This window comes from Cyprinus carpio, unplaced genomic scaffold, assembly GCF_018340385.1.
Source record: "Cyprinus carpio isolate SPL01 unplaced genomic scaffold, ASM1834038v1 S000006741, whole genome shotgun sequence".
In the NCBI taxonomy this organism is placed as follows: domain Eukaryota; kingdom Metazoa; phylum Chordata; class Actinopteri; order Cypriniformes; family Cyprinidae; genus Cyprinus; species Cyprinus carpio.
The window spans coordinates 245,414-259,544 of NW_024879340.1; the positions used below are offsets into that span (position 1 = coordinate 245,414).

General features: G+C 38.2%; 1 protein-coding gene across 1 annotated transcript; it reads left to right on the forward strand.

Annotated features, from left to right (window-relative positions):
- The first annotated feature begins 390 nt into the window (after nt 1-390).
- On the forward strand, nt 391-3,132 carry LOC122144624. Its single transcript, XM_042755678.1, has 3 exons — nt 391-1,735; nt 1,827-2,810; nt 2,873-3,132. The coding sequence occupies exons 2-3, from the start codon at nt 2,018-2,020 to the stop codon at nt 3,130-3,132; spliced, it is 1,053 nt and encodes a 350-aa protein (XP_042611612.1). The 5' UTR covers nt 391-1,735; nt 1,827-2,017.
- The last annotated feature ends 10,999 nt before the right edge of the window (nt 3,133-14,131 follow it).

A 14,131-nucleotide genomic window follows, 5' to 3' on the forward strand; every position in this document is an offset into this window, starting at 1 on the left:
TCCATTCTCCCATATAGTTTGCTGACATCTCTTATTATGTTTTTCAGAGGCAGGACATGATTGAAATTCACTTTATGTTGATGTGTTAACAATTAAAATATAAGTGACATTTCTTTATCATCAAAATATACATACTGTGTTGACATTATTGCCTTTTCAATGGACACAGTTAAAGATGTATTATTATTAAAATAATCGTTTTTAGTATCATTTCTTTCAGCTGACAGTAAATTTCCCTCGGAATCCTCTTTGAGTCTCACACCATTAGTTTTTGGCCATGGGATTGATTGATTGATTGATTGATTATTTATTATGTTTTATATTTATTTATTTTCACTTAAGAAGCTTTTTTTCATACCCAGATTTCAAAACAGATTATTGTGAGTTTACACTTTCAAAAGACCTATTTTGACATGTGTAACATGAAAGCCCTGGGCATATTCCAGCAGGAGGTTTCTAGTGTGTCTGTTGCTGTGAATGATGTTTAAAGTCAATGTCAAACATCTTTTTCCTAACTGACTTTACTACTCACCGTCACAGCCACCCCAATCATCACCCGCACCTGACTCTCATCAAGCACGATCCCAATCACCGGAGTACTGATCACCTGCACCTGCACCCAGTAATCACTCACCATGATAAAGACACTTCGAACTCAGTACTCCAGTGTCTGGTCTATCATTCACTACACATTGAACTGGTGCCCGACCTCTTTCTACTAACCTGTCTTTGCGATGTCCTCAGATATCCTCACAACAATCTCCTGTGAACTACATAAGCTGACTCTCCATCTGATTATCTCCAGAGCTCTGGAAGTTAACCTCTCAACAACCCAACAACACCTTGTCACTGAAACACTTGTAAATAAACTGTTCACTTGCACTAAACCCTCCGTGTCCATAGTGGTTTGTGACAAGACCAGACCAACAAAATTCTACCATATGGATCCCCAGTCACCCGCACCTGTTGATCTGTTGCAGGAACTGGGCAATCTCCTCCGTTCAGCACTCACCGTTTCATCCACTCCACGATCTGTCTCCGCCAGTCCCATGGCGCTGCCTGCGTCATATGTGGGGGAATCAGCTTGATGTGGCGGTTTCATTCTCCAGGTATCGCTGTACATTGAGGCGCAACGGCAGAAATTCTCCACCGGTCATTCCAAGGTAGCCTTCTTAATTTCTCTACTATCTGGGCGCACCCTGCAATGGGCAAAGGCCATATGGGATGCGAACAGTGCCATAAGTAACTCTTTTGAAGCTTTATTGCCCACTTTAAGGAAGTGTTCAGCTCATCAGCGGAAGAAATCTCCACGGTGGATCAACTACTGTGGTTGGGTCAAGGAAAAACAACGACCAGTGAATACACCAATCTGTTTTGAACATTGGCGGCAGCTAGCGGTTGGAACGAAGCAGCGCTTATAAGCACCTATCATCAAGGTCTTAATCCACGGATCCGTGCACAAATGGCGATCTACGAAGATTCCATCGGATTGGAGAACTTTATGCTGAAGGCCAATCATATTTCACAGCACCTAGCCGCCTGCCCAATCGTCGAAACCGCCCACCAGTCTGGTTCTCCCGCTAACAGCCCCCCAGTACCAGAACCCATGCAAGTGGAATCCACACGTCTATCAACTGAAGAACGCAAACGCCGGTTCACAGCAGGACTCTGCCTTTACTGTGCCTCGCCAGATCATGTCATCTGTGCTTGACCAATAAAACCCCCACATCCTTTGGTGAGTACTATCCAACAGAACCCTGTAATTTCCAACCTTACCACCATCCCAGTCCAACTAGTCACCCCAGAATGCACTGTTTCTGTTTCAGCCCTGCTGGACTCGGGCTTCTCGGGCAACTTCATCTCACAACGCCTCTTAAGCCGTCTCCAGTTGCCACTCTGTCGGAGTCTGTTCTGCCATCAACATTGCATCACCGATCTTCCTTGTCCAGTTCTCTGTTCTCCAGGGTGTCAAGTGGCTTCCACCCTGGTCAAGAGCCCTGAGCCTGATGTTGCTCCAATGATCCCACCTGATTATGTGGCATTCCAGGATGTGTTCAGCAAACAGGCAGCCACCCACTTACCACCTCACAGGAACCTGGCTGAACATCGCCACCACATGACGCTGGTCCTCCAGAAGCTCAGACAACACCATCTCTTCCTGAAGCTGGAGAAAAGTGAGTTCCATTACTCCATGGTACAGTTCCTCGGGTACAACATCAGCCCTGAAGGTATCCAGATGGACCAGGGGAAGGTATCCGCCATTAAGGAATGGCCCATTCCACAATCTGTGAAGGAACTCCAGAGGTTCTTAGGATTTGCTAACTTCTATCGATGCTTTATCCAAGACTTCAGTCTTCATACTGCACCATTAACCTCTCTCCTTAGAGGTAAGCCCAAGTCCCTGTCCTGGACTTCCACCGCCCATGAAGCATTCGAAGATCTGAAGAACGCCTTTAGCACGGCTCCCATCCCTCGTCACCCGGATCCTGAGTCACCGTTTGTGGTAGAAGTGGACGCCTCCACCACTGGCATACTGCCAAGACGATCAGCACAACTGGAACCGTTTCCTTCCCTGGGCCGAGTATGCACAGAACTCCCTCCAACAAGGTACCACTGGCCTCACACTCTTCCAGTGCATGCTCTGTTACCAACACCCTCCCCACTAAATTACACCAGAACCATCGGACGTTCCAGCTGTGGACTACTGGTTCCGAGAGAGTGTGGGACTCAGCCCACATCCACCTCCAGTGCGCCATATGGAGACACAAGGCCTTTGCTGATGTTCGACGGGCCGCCACTCCAGTTTACCAGCCAGGGGATAAGGTCTGGTTGTCAACATCACTCCTAAAACCCTTCTCTCCCTCCACTACAGATGCCCCGGAACCTCAGGAACCCCCTCCTCCGGAAATCCTAGAACAACCATCCATCTACCAGGTGAAGGAAATCCTGAACTTGCGGCGACGGGGTGCCCGGCTGGAATACCTGGTGGACTGGGAGGGGTACAGACCAGAGGGACATTCCTGGGTGGCCAGGGACGACATTCTAGACCCCATGCTACTTGAAGAGTTCCATCGACAACCTCCTGATCGTCCTGCACCCAGAGGCCGTGGTCGCCCTCGTCGTCGCGTTTAGGGTGTCAGGAGCCGCCCCTGGAGGAGGGGGTAATGTCAGGAACTCACTGTCACAGCCACCCCAATCATCACCCGCACCTCTCATCGAGCACAATCCCAATCAACGGAGAACTGATCACCTGCACCTGCACCCAGTAATCACTCACCAGGATAAAGACACCTCCAACTCAGTAATCCGGTGTCCGGTCTACCATTCACAACCCTGAACTGGTGCCCAACTGCTCACTACTAACCTGTCTTTCCTATGTCCTCAGATATCCCAACAACGATCTCCTGTGAACTACATAAGCTGACTCTCCATCTGACTATCTCCAGAGCTCTGGAAGTTAACCTCTCAACAACACCTGGTCACTGAAACACTTGTAAATAAACTGTTCATTTGGACTAAACTCTCCGTCTCCATAGTGGTTCGTGACACTGCTGCAGTCAGGAAAAATGAAAGGAAAAAAATAATAAATAAAAGAAAACCACTGTAGTTAAAATATTTAAAATTTACAGATGAAAGTTCAGTACTTAAGTTATGTGCGTTTCTTAGAACGAATTCAAGCAGGATAAATGTCAAGCCTATGAGCCTGTGCTTATATTTTCTCTAAGTTACACAGTATTACACCATATTTTAGATTTGAAACATTTAGGTGTGCAGTATTTATAATGTGAATTATGTGTTATATTATCCTAAAGAAATGGTGGTTTACTTTGCATCGGAGCATTAAAAATGGGTAGCCTATTTTAGTGAGCTAGGCTACATGGATTTTTATGCAAAATGTCAATATTCTCACATATTAGGCCTATGTTTGTCACAAATACATTTTTCATTTATATTTTAAAATGCCTTTAATAAAACAGCATGCATTTTTGTCACTCACATACTTTGTTATTCGTTACCTGTCCTTTATTTTGACATCTTCTTGGGAAAAAGATACCTGTCTGTACACTGATTAAGAAATTGTTGTGTGCTTTATAAATAATTTCCTTTATTTTAGTTAAACTTGAGGCACTGTATAATTTCGTTCCCATTATTTAGGCCTAATTAAAACAAGAAACGAATAAATTAAACCTGCACTATTTAGCTAAATCATTGAAACTCTAAAGAATGGACGGATTAATAAAACGTCCTCATGATTAAACTCAAGTTCTCTCATTATAATCAACAAAGTGCACAATGTAAAAAAGAGCTTCATTAATTGACAACTTTAGTGATTTTACAGGGAGACTTCTTTACTTGCTTTCATACAATTTAAGTTAAAAAAAATTTTAATAAAATGCAGCCGCATTTAAATGCAGGTGTGTATTATATTCCTTAAAATATCAGAGTGCAAGATTTGCGGGTTGCGCATGATGCTGAGTGTGGCGTGCAGCATTTATTCTTATTTGTCTACATATTTTATCTTCATTATAAATCTTGTTTTTTTTTTTTAGATAATTGTAAAAAAAAAAAAAAATGATTTACTTTATAATGCATATGCCAAATGTGAAACTGCCATCTTATTCGCAGTCTGTAGCATTTTATAATTATCTGTACAATAATATTTAACGTAACCTGCTTTATATCTTTATTATTTAATGCAAAAGAGATTTATTAAAACAAGTTTATAAGAGGCATGCATCCGTTTAATCTTGATCAAGAACAACTAATGATCAACGAACTGGAGCGGCATCGGCCGTTAGATCATTTTAAAACATCAAATAGCCTTCAATTTATATGTTTTAACTGCATCTGTCTTGGTTGTAGACTTGTGAAGATTTATTTTTAATGCAGATCCCATACTGTAACCTAAATTTAAATGTGCTCTATTATTATTCATATTCGTGTGTTGTGTACAAAAATTATTAATGCGCATGCATGACAGGGAGGCGCCCTCTCGATCACTTGAATTTTTTTCCTGAAAATGAAATAACTTAAAATTGGGGTGTCTTAATGCATAATACTTAATGCTTGTGCTTGAGCACAGAATATATTAAGGCTCATTATGGATTATAGATGTTAATTTAATACAAACATTCGATTAGTTGAATAATGACTTAAATGAACGACTACAAGTAACTAGAAAAATCTTGCGTGGGGGCCAGACCTATGTATTAAATACCCTCTAGACATCTCTGTTAAAGTTTTTAAAGCATTTTATAGGCATTTGCATAAATTCTGCTTTCAGAACGGTCCGTAATGGAGAGATGCCCTAACATTGATTTTTCCTCTGAAACACAAAAATTAAAATTGAAATAAAATTGATATTTTATGTTTTGAGAATGGCCAACCCTTCTTCATTCTGCAAATATTGTTGCTTCTGGTTTGTACATTGTAAATCACAGAAAGTCTACAAAATATATTTTCTCCCCAAAATTCTGGTCTTTTTTGTCATGCCCGTAAAGCATGTGTATTTCCCAAATCTAAAATAGCCTATAAAACACGTTCATAGACGGATAGTTTTCTGATGTCTGGACTCTGTTTGGGATTATTTGAACTTGTCTGGTGTCTTTTTATTAATTCATCAATGGTTTGGGCGAAACATTAGCAAGTAATTTATGCTCTGTAGGCCACCTGGGCAACAAACGTCCAGGACAGATAGATGAGAAAAAAAGAGTGGAAGAGACATTTGTCAGTCAGTCAGCCTCAATAAAACCATTGATTAAAATACAAGATTCTGCAGCTGAATCATTAAATGTCACTGAAGGAACAGACAGGTCCCCAGCGGAAAAAACAAAAAGGGCTGTAAATGACTGATTCAACTTTCTGAACTCAGAAAAAAAAAAAAAAAAAAAAAAAAAAAAAAAAGAAGGAAAAAAAAAAAGAGTTCAGGGCTAGGGCTAAAGTGAGTTATCGGGTGTTAAGGCAGATCCTCAGCTGTCACTTTGGGGTTCTTTGTTATTCTTCAAGGGTGTCCTTTTTTGGCAGGCTTGACTGTGGACTGATGGAGGCTTTTTTTGTGTGTGTGTGTGTGTGTGTATGTGTGTGTGTGTGTGTGTATGTGTGTGTGTGTGTGTGTGTGTGTGTGTGTGTAATAAAGCCTTATGACAGCTTAACAACCCTCCAGCTGAGATAAATTTAAACAACTCTGAAGTCTGATCCTCTGAAATGTCTTTTGATCAGATGTTATTGCATTTGAACAAAACTCTTTTGTGACAACAATCACATGGCAGAGCACAACAAACCCACAAGTGATATGTTTAAAGTTCTGACTTAAAACAGTCTCTTTTCAAGGTCAGATCTTTGAGGTTAACATTGTGTACCATTAATTATTGTTTTAACCAATCTGACTTCGAAATCAAAAAAAAAAAAAAAAAAACCATCTAGAAATAAGCTGTCAAATGAAATGACAGAATAGTTTGAATAATAAACAAAACATAAACATACCAACATTGCACATGATAAATGACAATTTCAGCTTCCTGCTTCGAAATCATTACCCGATGCTTACAGCTGCCCGGCGGAGAAGCTCTCATTGTGACCCTCAGATCTCCCAGAACTTTGTCATGTGGTCAACTGATCGTGACAGGTAAACCGAGACAGGTAAAGACAGAGGGTGCCGCTTCACTCCCTGCGAGGAGAGAGGCGAGATCGCAGCGAAGCCATGCTCATACGCTCGCAATGAATGCATGAGTCATTCACAGCTTCAGTGTGTTGGATGCCCAGACACTGAAGACAATTATCGTGTATGTCGACAAAGGACAGGTAAAGACTGCAATCAAGAGAACACGGACGCAATGGCATCTTTAAAAACATGCAAACCAACTGTGATTTGCTCTTTTAGAGAAACTGTTCTTTCAGTTGAAGTGCCCAGGGGAATCGCTGATGACAGGGACACCGCTGTTTGCACCGTAACGCCAACCAGGAACAGCTTTTTCCAGTCAGGTGTGTAAAGGGCTTTTTGCAGATTAAGCACTATCATCCACTCGGCTCCGAAGCAAAAATCTGAAGAATGGATGCACCTGTCGTCTATTCATACTTGTATGCAAACAGAGTGGATCAGGTATGCAAAATCCACCAAATTTCATTGGTGTTATCTCTTAAAGTCAGAGAGGATTGGGGCTGCCAAGTGAACCCCCTATGTCATCATGACATAACTCATAGGCCTCGTCTACATTGCAGGTCTTGATGCCCAATTCTGATTTGTTGCCTATATTTTGGCTGTCCGTTTACACGTTCTTTCAATTGTGACCCATATCCGAATCATGTGTTTACACTTGCCATACCATCTGAGATATTGCGCATTCGTTGTTGTCATTTACCGCCTCCACATGTGCTTCCTCATGAGAATAATGTGACTTGTGCTGACAAAACGAGTCACAATGAGCAATTTAAAAAAAATAAAATACAAATAAAATGGGGGAAAAATTAAATTCTCCTTCAAAATGATTTATGATTTGTTGGATTCGGACAAAAAAATGACTGAGTCACACCCATTTGAAGTCGATAGTGAAGTCCACGGTCTTTTCTTATTAATAATTTCTATATTAATAATCACAATACAGCTATTTTTTTTTTTTATCTTTACTATTATAAATAAGAACAGATGTAAAAAAAAAAAAACCAATAACAAATGGCCTAGAAAGGGACAAATAATGCATTAACTGTACGGAAAACAATCAAATGTAGAAATAACAAGTGTGTTCATTTCAAATAAATCGATCATTAAAACTACAAAAGCAGTTCATTGAAGTGCAGCGAGTGATTCCCTCTTTTATTTTATTGTCAGATTAACATTATGATAATGATACAGACGTCCCATAGGCTACTGTAATGCATGGATCTAATATAATGTTATACATCAGATGTTTTCCCCCAACAGTTCCCTAAGCGTTCACTTAAGACAGAGCAGATTATGTGTATTTATCGGGAGCACACACCGTTAGAAGCGCCGTTATATGCACGCACTTCGGATTACAGTCAGCGCAAGAAGCGAGCGGAGAAAATGTACAAATAAAGATTTTTTTTTTTTGCCTGTCGCTCTAAAAAGCGTGTGCGAATTTATTCTCATTTTGCCAGCACGGGTCACATATGACGTCGTTAAACCGCAGAGAAGTACCAACTTGTTGCAGTTTTAATGACGTACAGAATGCAATGCCTCAGGAAATCCGATCTGCCTGTTTACATGACAGTCGCATTGGCACATATCTGATTTAGATCCGATTTATTTCCACATATGAATGAGGCCTGAAACCGATCTTGAAATATCCGAGTGCATGCGATTTTTTTTTTTTTTTTTTTTTTTTTTTTTTTTATTTACACTGTCATAGAACAGATCCGATCTGTGTCACATATGAGCAAAAAATCGGATTTGGGTCACATTTAACTGACCGAGATATAGGGAACTGCAGTTGTTAAGCCCATTCTGAAAAATAACAATCTTGATAACGCCATACTGAGCAATTAATATCAATTCTTCCCGAGTTAAGTGGTTAGGATGGGAATTTTTAATGTCATCAATTGTGCGGGCTATAAAAGCCATTGCCGAATGCACCTAGGCAGAGCATCGACAGAGGAGGAGTTATGATGGCGGAGTGAGCGGTAGCGTTTTTGCAGGCTCCGTTATTAAAGTCTTGAAATCGTCCTAAACATTTAATCTCCGACAGAAAAAATCCCAGCAACTTCACGTAAGAACTGCACGAATAACATCTCAGCCCCACGGAGTTCTATTTTTCGAAGCTGACTACCTTTACTCGGTTTTTCTTTTTCTTGTTCTGCAACGTGAATGACATGGCTAATGCTAGCAAAGTGGCTAAAGCTCAACTGCTAACAGACCACGACTATAACCTGACGGCCCTGCGCGAGGCATGTGAGGAAGAAGAAATAGAGGCAATGGAGGAAGAAAATCGGAAAATGTCTCATGACCACACACCTTTGCCTAGCCCAAATCCCAAGAAAATGAAACCAAAGAATCAAGATGTGGGAAAACAGCCGGGTGAGATAACAAATGAAACCATCTAAGATGCAATTCAAACTTTGATAAAGAGATTTGATGAACAAGATGACAGATTGAAAGCTTTTGAAAGTCGAATGGAAGCTAATACACAAGCAGTGAGAGAAAATAGGGAAGAAATAAGCAAAGTGAAGGAAGAAATGTTGCTGTTGAAAAAAGAAAATGCGTCACTGAAGCAGATCTGTCTGGAGCAAGCCAGGTATAAGAGAAGGTGGGATCTTAGACTGATGGGCCTTCCTGAAAAAGACAAAGAGGATACAAGAGAGACTGTGATCGGCATCCTTACAAGAGTGATCCCGGTGTCAGTGGAGAAACTCCGTGAGTCAGTTGACACAGTGCACAGCTTGGGAAAGAAGAACGATGCAGCTACCAACAAGATGCCCAGGCCTATAATCATCCAGTTTGCCTTGAGAACTGTCCGTGATGAAGTATGGAGAAGATCAAGAGAGGCAAGAGTGTGCAGAGAGATGAACATTCAGTTCAAGGAGGACTTCTCAAAAGAAGATCACGAGGCTCGTGCAAAGCTTTGGCCTAAGGTGCAAGAAGCCAGAAGAAACGGAAAAAAGGCCTCCCTAAGAGAAGGATATGCTCTCATTGATGGACACAGAGTTGACCCCTAAGTACTGTGTAGTAAGCAAACACTCAGACACTTTCTGCTTATTCAGAGCAAAAATTCAGTAACATGGTAAGATGTATTTAAGTTTTACAGAAAGAAACTCTCAGGTATTTTATTTAAACATATTCTGTTAGTATGAATCTTACCAGGTGAAAGTTTAATTGATTTAACTGCTAAAAGGGGTTGAAGGACTTCAGTTACGAGTTGATGTTTTTTCTATATTTTTGATATGTTACTCAGGACAACATGATCATTCCTGCAAAAAAAACAAAGTTAAGCGCATTTAGAACAACCATACTTTCTTTTATATCAGTGAATGTTAGGGGACTGAATAACATTACAAAGCGTAAAGCCATTTTTTTGTTTTGTAAGGATCAGAAATCGCAATGCATCTTTTTACAGGAGACTCATTCTGTTATGGACAATGAAAAATTTTGGAAAATTCAATGGGGGGATTACGCCTTCTTTGCACATGGAACATCACATTCAGCAGGAGTCATGATACTATTTAATAGATTTCCAGGTAACATAATGGATCATAAAAAAGATACTGAAGGCCACTGGTTAATGGTGGTTGTGGAGACAAATGACAAACGTTATATTTTGATATGCGTTTATGGCTTTAACAACCAAGCAATCAATGTGAAGTTGTATGAAAAATTAAGCCAACTTATAATTGAATGGAAAACAACATATGATTCAGATAAAGTGATATTGGGAGGAGAACATAATATAGCCCCTGATTCATGGCTAGACCGAATACCTCATAGGAATTCTCAACCTGTATATAGCGACACTATACTGTCTTTATGTACAACAACATATATAATTGATTATTGGAGAGCATTAAATCCGACATCAGTTCAGTTTACATGGTATAACTCTGCAGGAAACGGTCAATGTTCAAGATTAGATTACTGGCTGATTTCATGCGAGTTATGTAGTGATGTTTCAGATTGTAAAATATCAGCCTCTCCGCTTACAGACCATTGCATGAATAGTCTAAACCTATTAACATCCAAGCAATTAAATTCTCCAAATATCTGGAAGTTAAATAATGATTTCTTAAAAAATGCTGAATTTTGTGAACAGGTGAAGTCTCTTATCCCAGAGGTTGAAAAGCTAGACATGAGTGATATCAGTAAATGGGAATGGTTTAAGTTCAAAACCAGACAAATAGCAGTTGAAACAGGTAAAAAACTGTCATGTATAAGGAAATGGAAGCAAAAGGATCTAATTGAAAAAATCAATCAACTAACAAGTAATGTACAATTATCCTTAGACAACATTACTGAATTAAAGTTATTGCAGTCCCAATTAGATGACATGTACACAACAAAGGCAAATGGAGCTTATGTTCGATCAAGAGCTAGATGGATTGAAAAGGGTGAAAAAAGTTCAACTTATTTCTTCAGACTTGAAAAAACAAAGTAAGAAAAAAAAATAAACTTATGATAAATGGTATAACAATGGAAGATCAGAAATTAGTCCAAGATGAAATTAGTCTATTTTATGGTAACATATATAAATCAAAATTTAACAAATCAGATTGTGACTTTTTATTTGAAAAAATCGATGAAAACATTAAAAAATTGGATGTGGAAGACAAACACATACTCAAAGAAGAATTAACTATAATAGAAATTGAAACTGCATTAAAACAAATGAAAAACGGTAAATCCCCAGGAATAGATGGGTTAACATCTGAATTCCTAAAACATTTTTGGGCAGATATTAAAAAGTAACTATATAAAGCTTTTTTGGAATGTATTAAGGAAGGATGTTTGTCCCCTACAATGAAAACAGGATTGATAACCTTATTACCAAAACCTCAAAAAGATTTGTTGATGCTAGACAACTGGAGACCAATAACCTTATTATGTAGTGATTATAAACTTCTTGCTTTAGTGTATGCAAATCGCTTAAAGCATGTAATTGGAAAACTTATCGAAGAGTATCAATCAGCTTTTATAAAGGCAAGATATATTCATAATCATATTCGACTGATTCTAGATATGATGGACTACCAATCATTCATTCAATCAGTCTTGTTTTATTCATAGATTTTTTCAAAGCTTTCGACACTGTGGAACAAGATTTCATGTTTACGGTGCTCAAAAAATTCGGATTTGGAGAAGGGTTCTGCAAAATCATAAAAATGTTTTATAATGATATTTATAGTTACATTTCCCTCAACCCTGGAATGACACCCAAAATTAAGATTTCGCGTGGTATTAAACAAGGTTTTTCCAAAGCTTCAGGATTATGTCTAAACCTGAAAAAATGTGAAATACTATGTCTTCATCCATGTGCTGAGACAAATATAGACTCCATACCTGTCAAAACTGAACTAAAATACCTAGGATTAATAATGTCTAAAGATAGAAATAAGAGAGAACAACTAAACATTGAAGGGAAAATAGATAGTATGAAACAATCTCTTAATCATTGGCTCATGAGAGATCTCTCTATTCTTGGTAGAATCTTACTAACAAAAGCAGAAGGTTTATCAAAATTAGTATATCCTTGCCAATCTCTTTATGCCCCCCCCCCCCCCCCCCCAAATGATTAAAAAGGTAAATTCAATCATTTTCAATTTCATATGGAAAAATAAGACACACTACCTTAAAAAGTCTGTGATGGTTAAAGACTATAAACATGGTGGGCTGAAAGCTGCTGACTTTGAATCCATGATAGGTGTATTAAAATTAAACTGGGTTAAAGCTTATTTGACACAATCAAATTCCATATGGTTCCACATACCAAAATATATTTTCCAAAATGTTGGTGGATTAGAATTTTTGTTAAGGTGTGACTTTGAAATAACTAAACTTCCAATCAAACTGTCTGACTTCCATAAACAAATACTGCTTTACTGGAAAATGATGTTTAATTTGAAATGCTCTTATAGAGAATTTAACCAAATCAGTAGAGCTATTCCACTTCCCTTAAAATTCATGATTAAAAATATCCTCACAAATTCAAATGTGACTGTTAAACTTCCTGAATTAAAAATTGGTGAATTGAAATTTGGAGAAGGAAAATGTAATAACAAAATACTTGGAAGTGTGTTTAAAGAAAAACTATTCTACGATATCAAAAAGCCAATGAAAATAAAGATAACAGATAATCAAGTTACATTAACAAAGACTAGTTGTAGCTATCTTAAATGGCCACATTCACCCAAGGTAAAAGAAATTCAGTTCAAATTAATAAATAATATTTATCCTGCTGCTGAAACCCTAAGGAAAAGGTTCAATTTTGAAGTTAATCCGTGTGTTTTTTGTGTGACAGAACACAAAACAATTGAACACCTTTTTCTCTCTTGTTCAGTCACAATGGGGTTTTGGAAGGATGTTAAATATTGGGATCAATAACTCTTTGTTTAACAAATTTCAAGTGATGATATATATGGATGGTATGTCAAAAAAGGTATCTAAAATGGTGAACATTATTTTCATTATGGGAAAGTATCATATACACAAAAATAAGTGGAATAACAGCAAGCCCAACATAAACTGTTTTAAGAACGAAATTAAAAATTATATAGCATCTCTAAAGGTGTTATCGGAAGAAAACCAGTCCATAAACGAGTTATATGAAACAATGTCAGAGTCTCTTGCTCTTTGAGTTTTACAGTCCTATGTTCTTAAACACGCTTGTGAAGCACTTATGTTGTTTTGTCAGCCCCTGTAATTATTTTTTATTTTATTTTTTATTTTTATTTTTTATTTTTCTTACTTGATATGATGTGAGTTTGTACTGTTTTAAATGCGAGCACATGTTTATTTAATTTTTTCCTCAAACGAGTTCTTGATGTAAATTTAAGTTCACGTTTATATGACATATTGTAAATTTGAAAAAAATTAATAAAAAAAAAAAAAAAAAAAAAAAAAACAAAAAAAACCTAGGCAGAGCATCATTTTCCGGATGTGGTGTGGTTTCCGCTGTTGCGATCGAACGTGACTCTGTGCGGCGGCGGGATATAATCGTGGTTTTGTAAGTCTTTAGTATTGATTTCTTGTGTATTGTAATTTCATTTCCATATTAATGTGAAACTGGGTTATTTGAATTTAAGCCGATTTGATTTTTCCTTCTTTGTCTCAGTTTAAATTGAGTGCGGTTTTTGTTAATTGATTTTATTTTTTTTATTATTTTGGTTGATATTATTGTGAAACAATTGTTTGTACATTTTGTTGTAGTTCATTGTGAGTTAAAGTATTGTTTAAGCTTTTCTTTACAGTTGTGTAATTGGTACAATATGTTGTATTAACGTGTGTGTGTGTGTGTGTGTATTGAGTTATTTTTGTCTAGGAGCTGCAGGCCTTCTTGACCAGGGCGACCATTCCTCTGTAGATGGTGGTGGTGCTTCATTGTGTGCTGTGGTTTGTGGCGTGCACTGGGGTTCTTTAATTGGTATGTGAGTGTGCTGTGCAGATTGTGAGATCCCTTATTATTTGAGTATC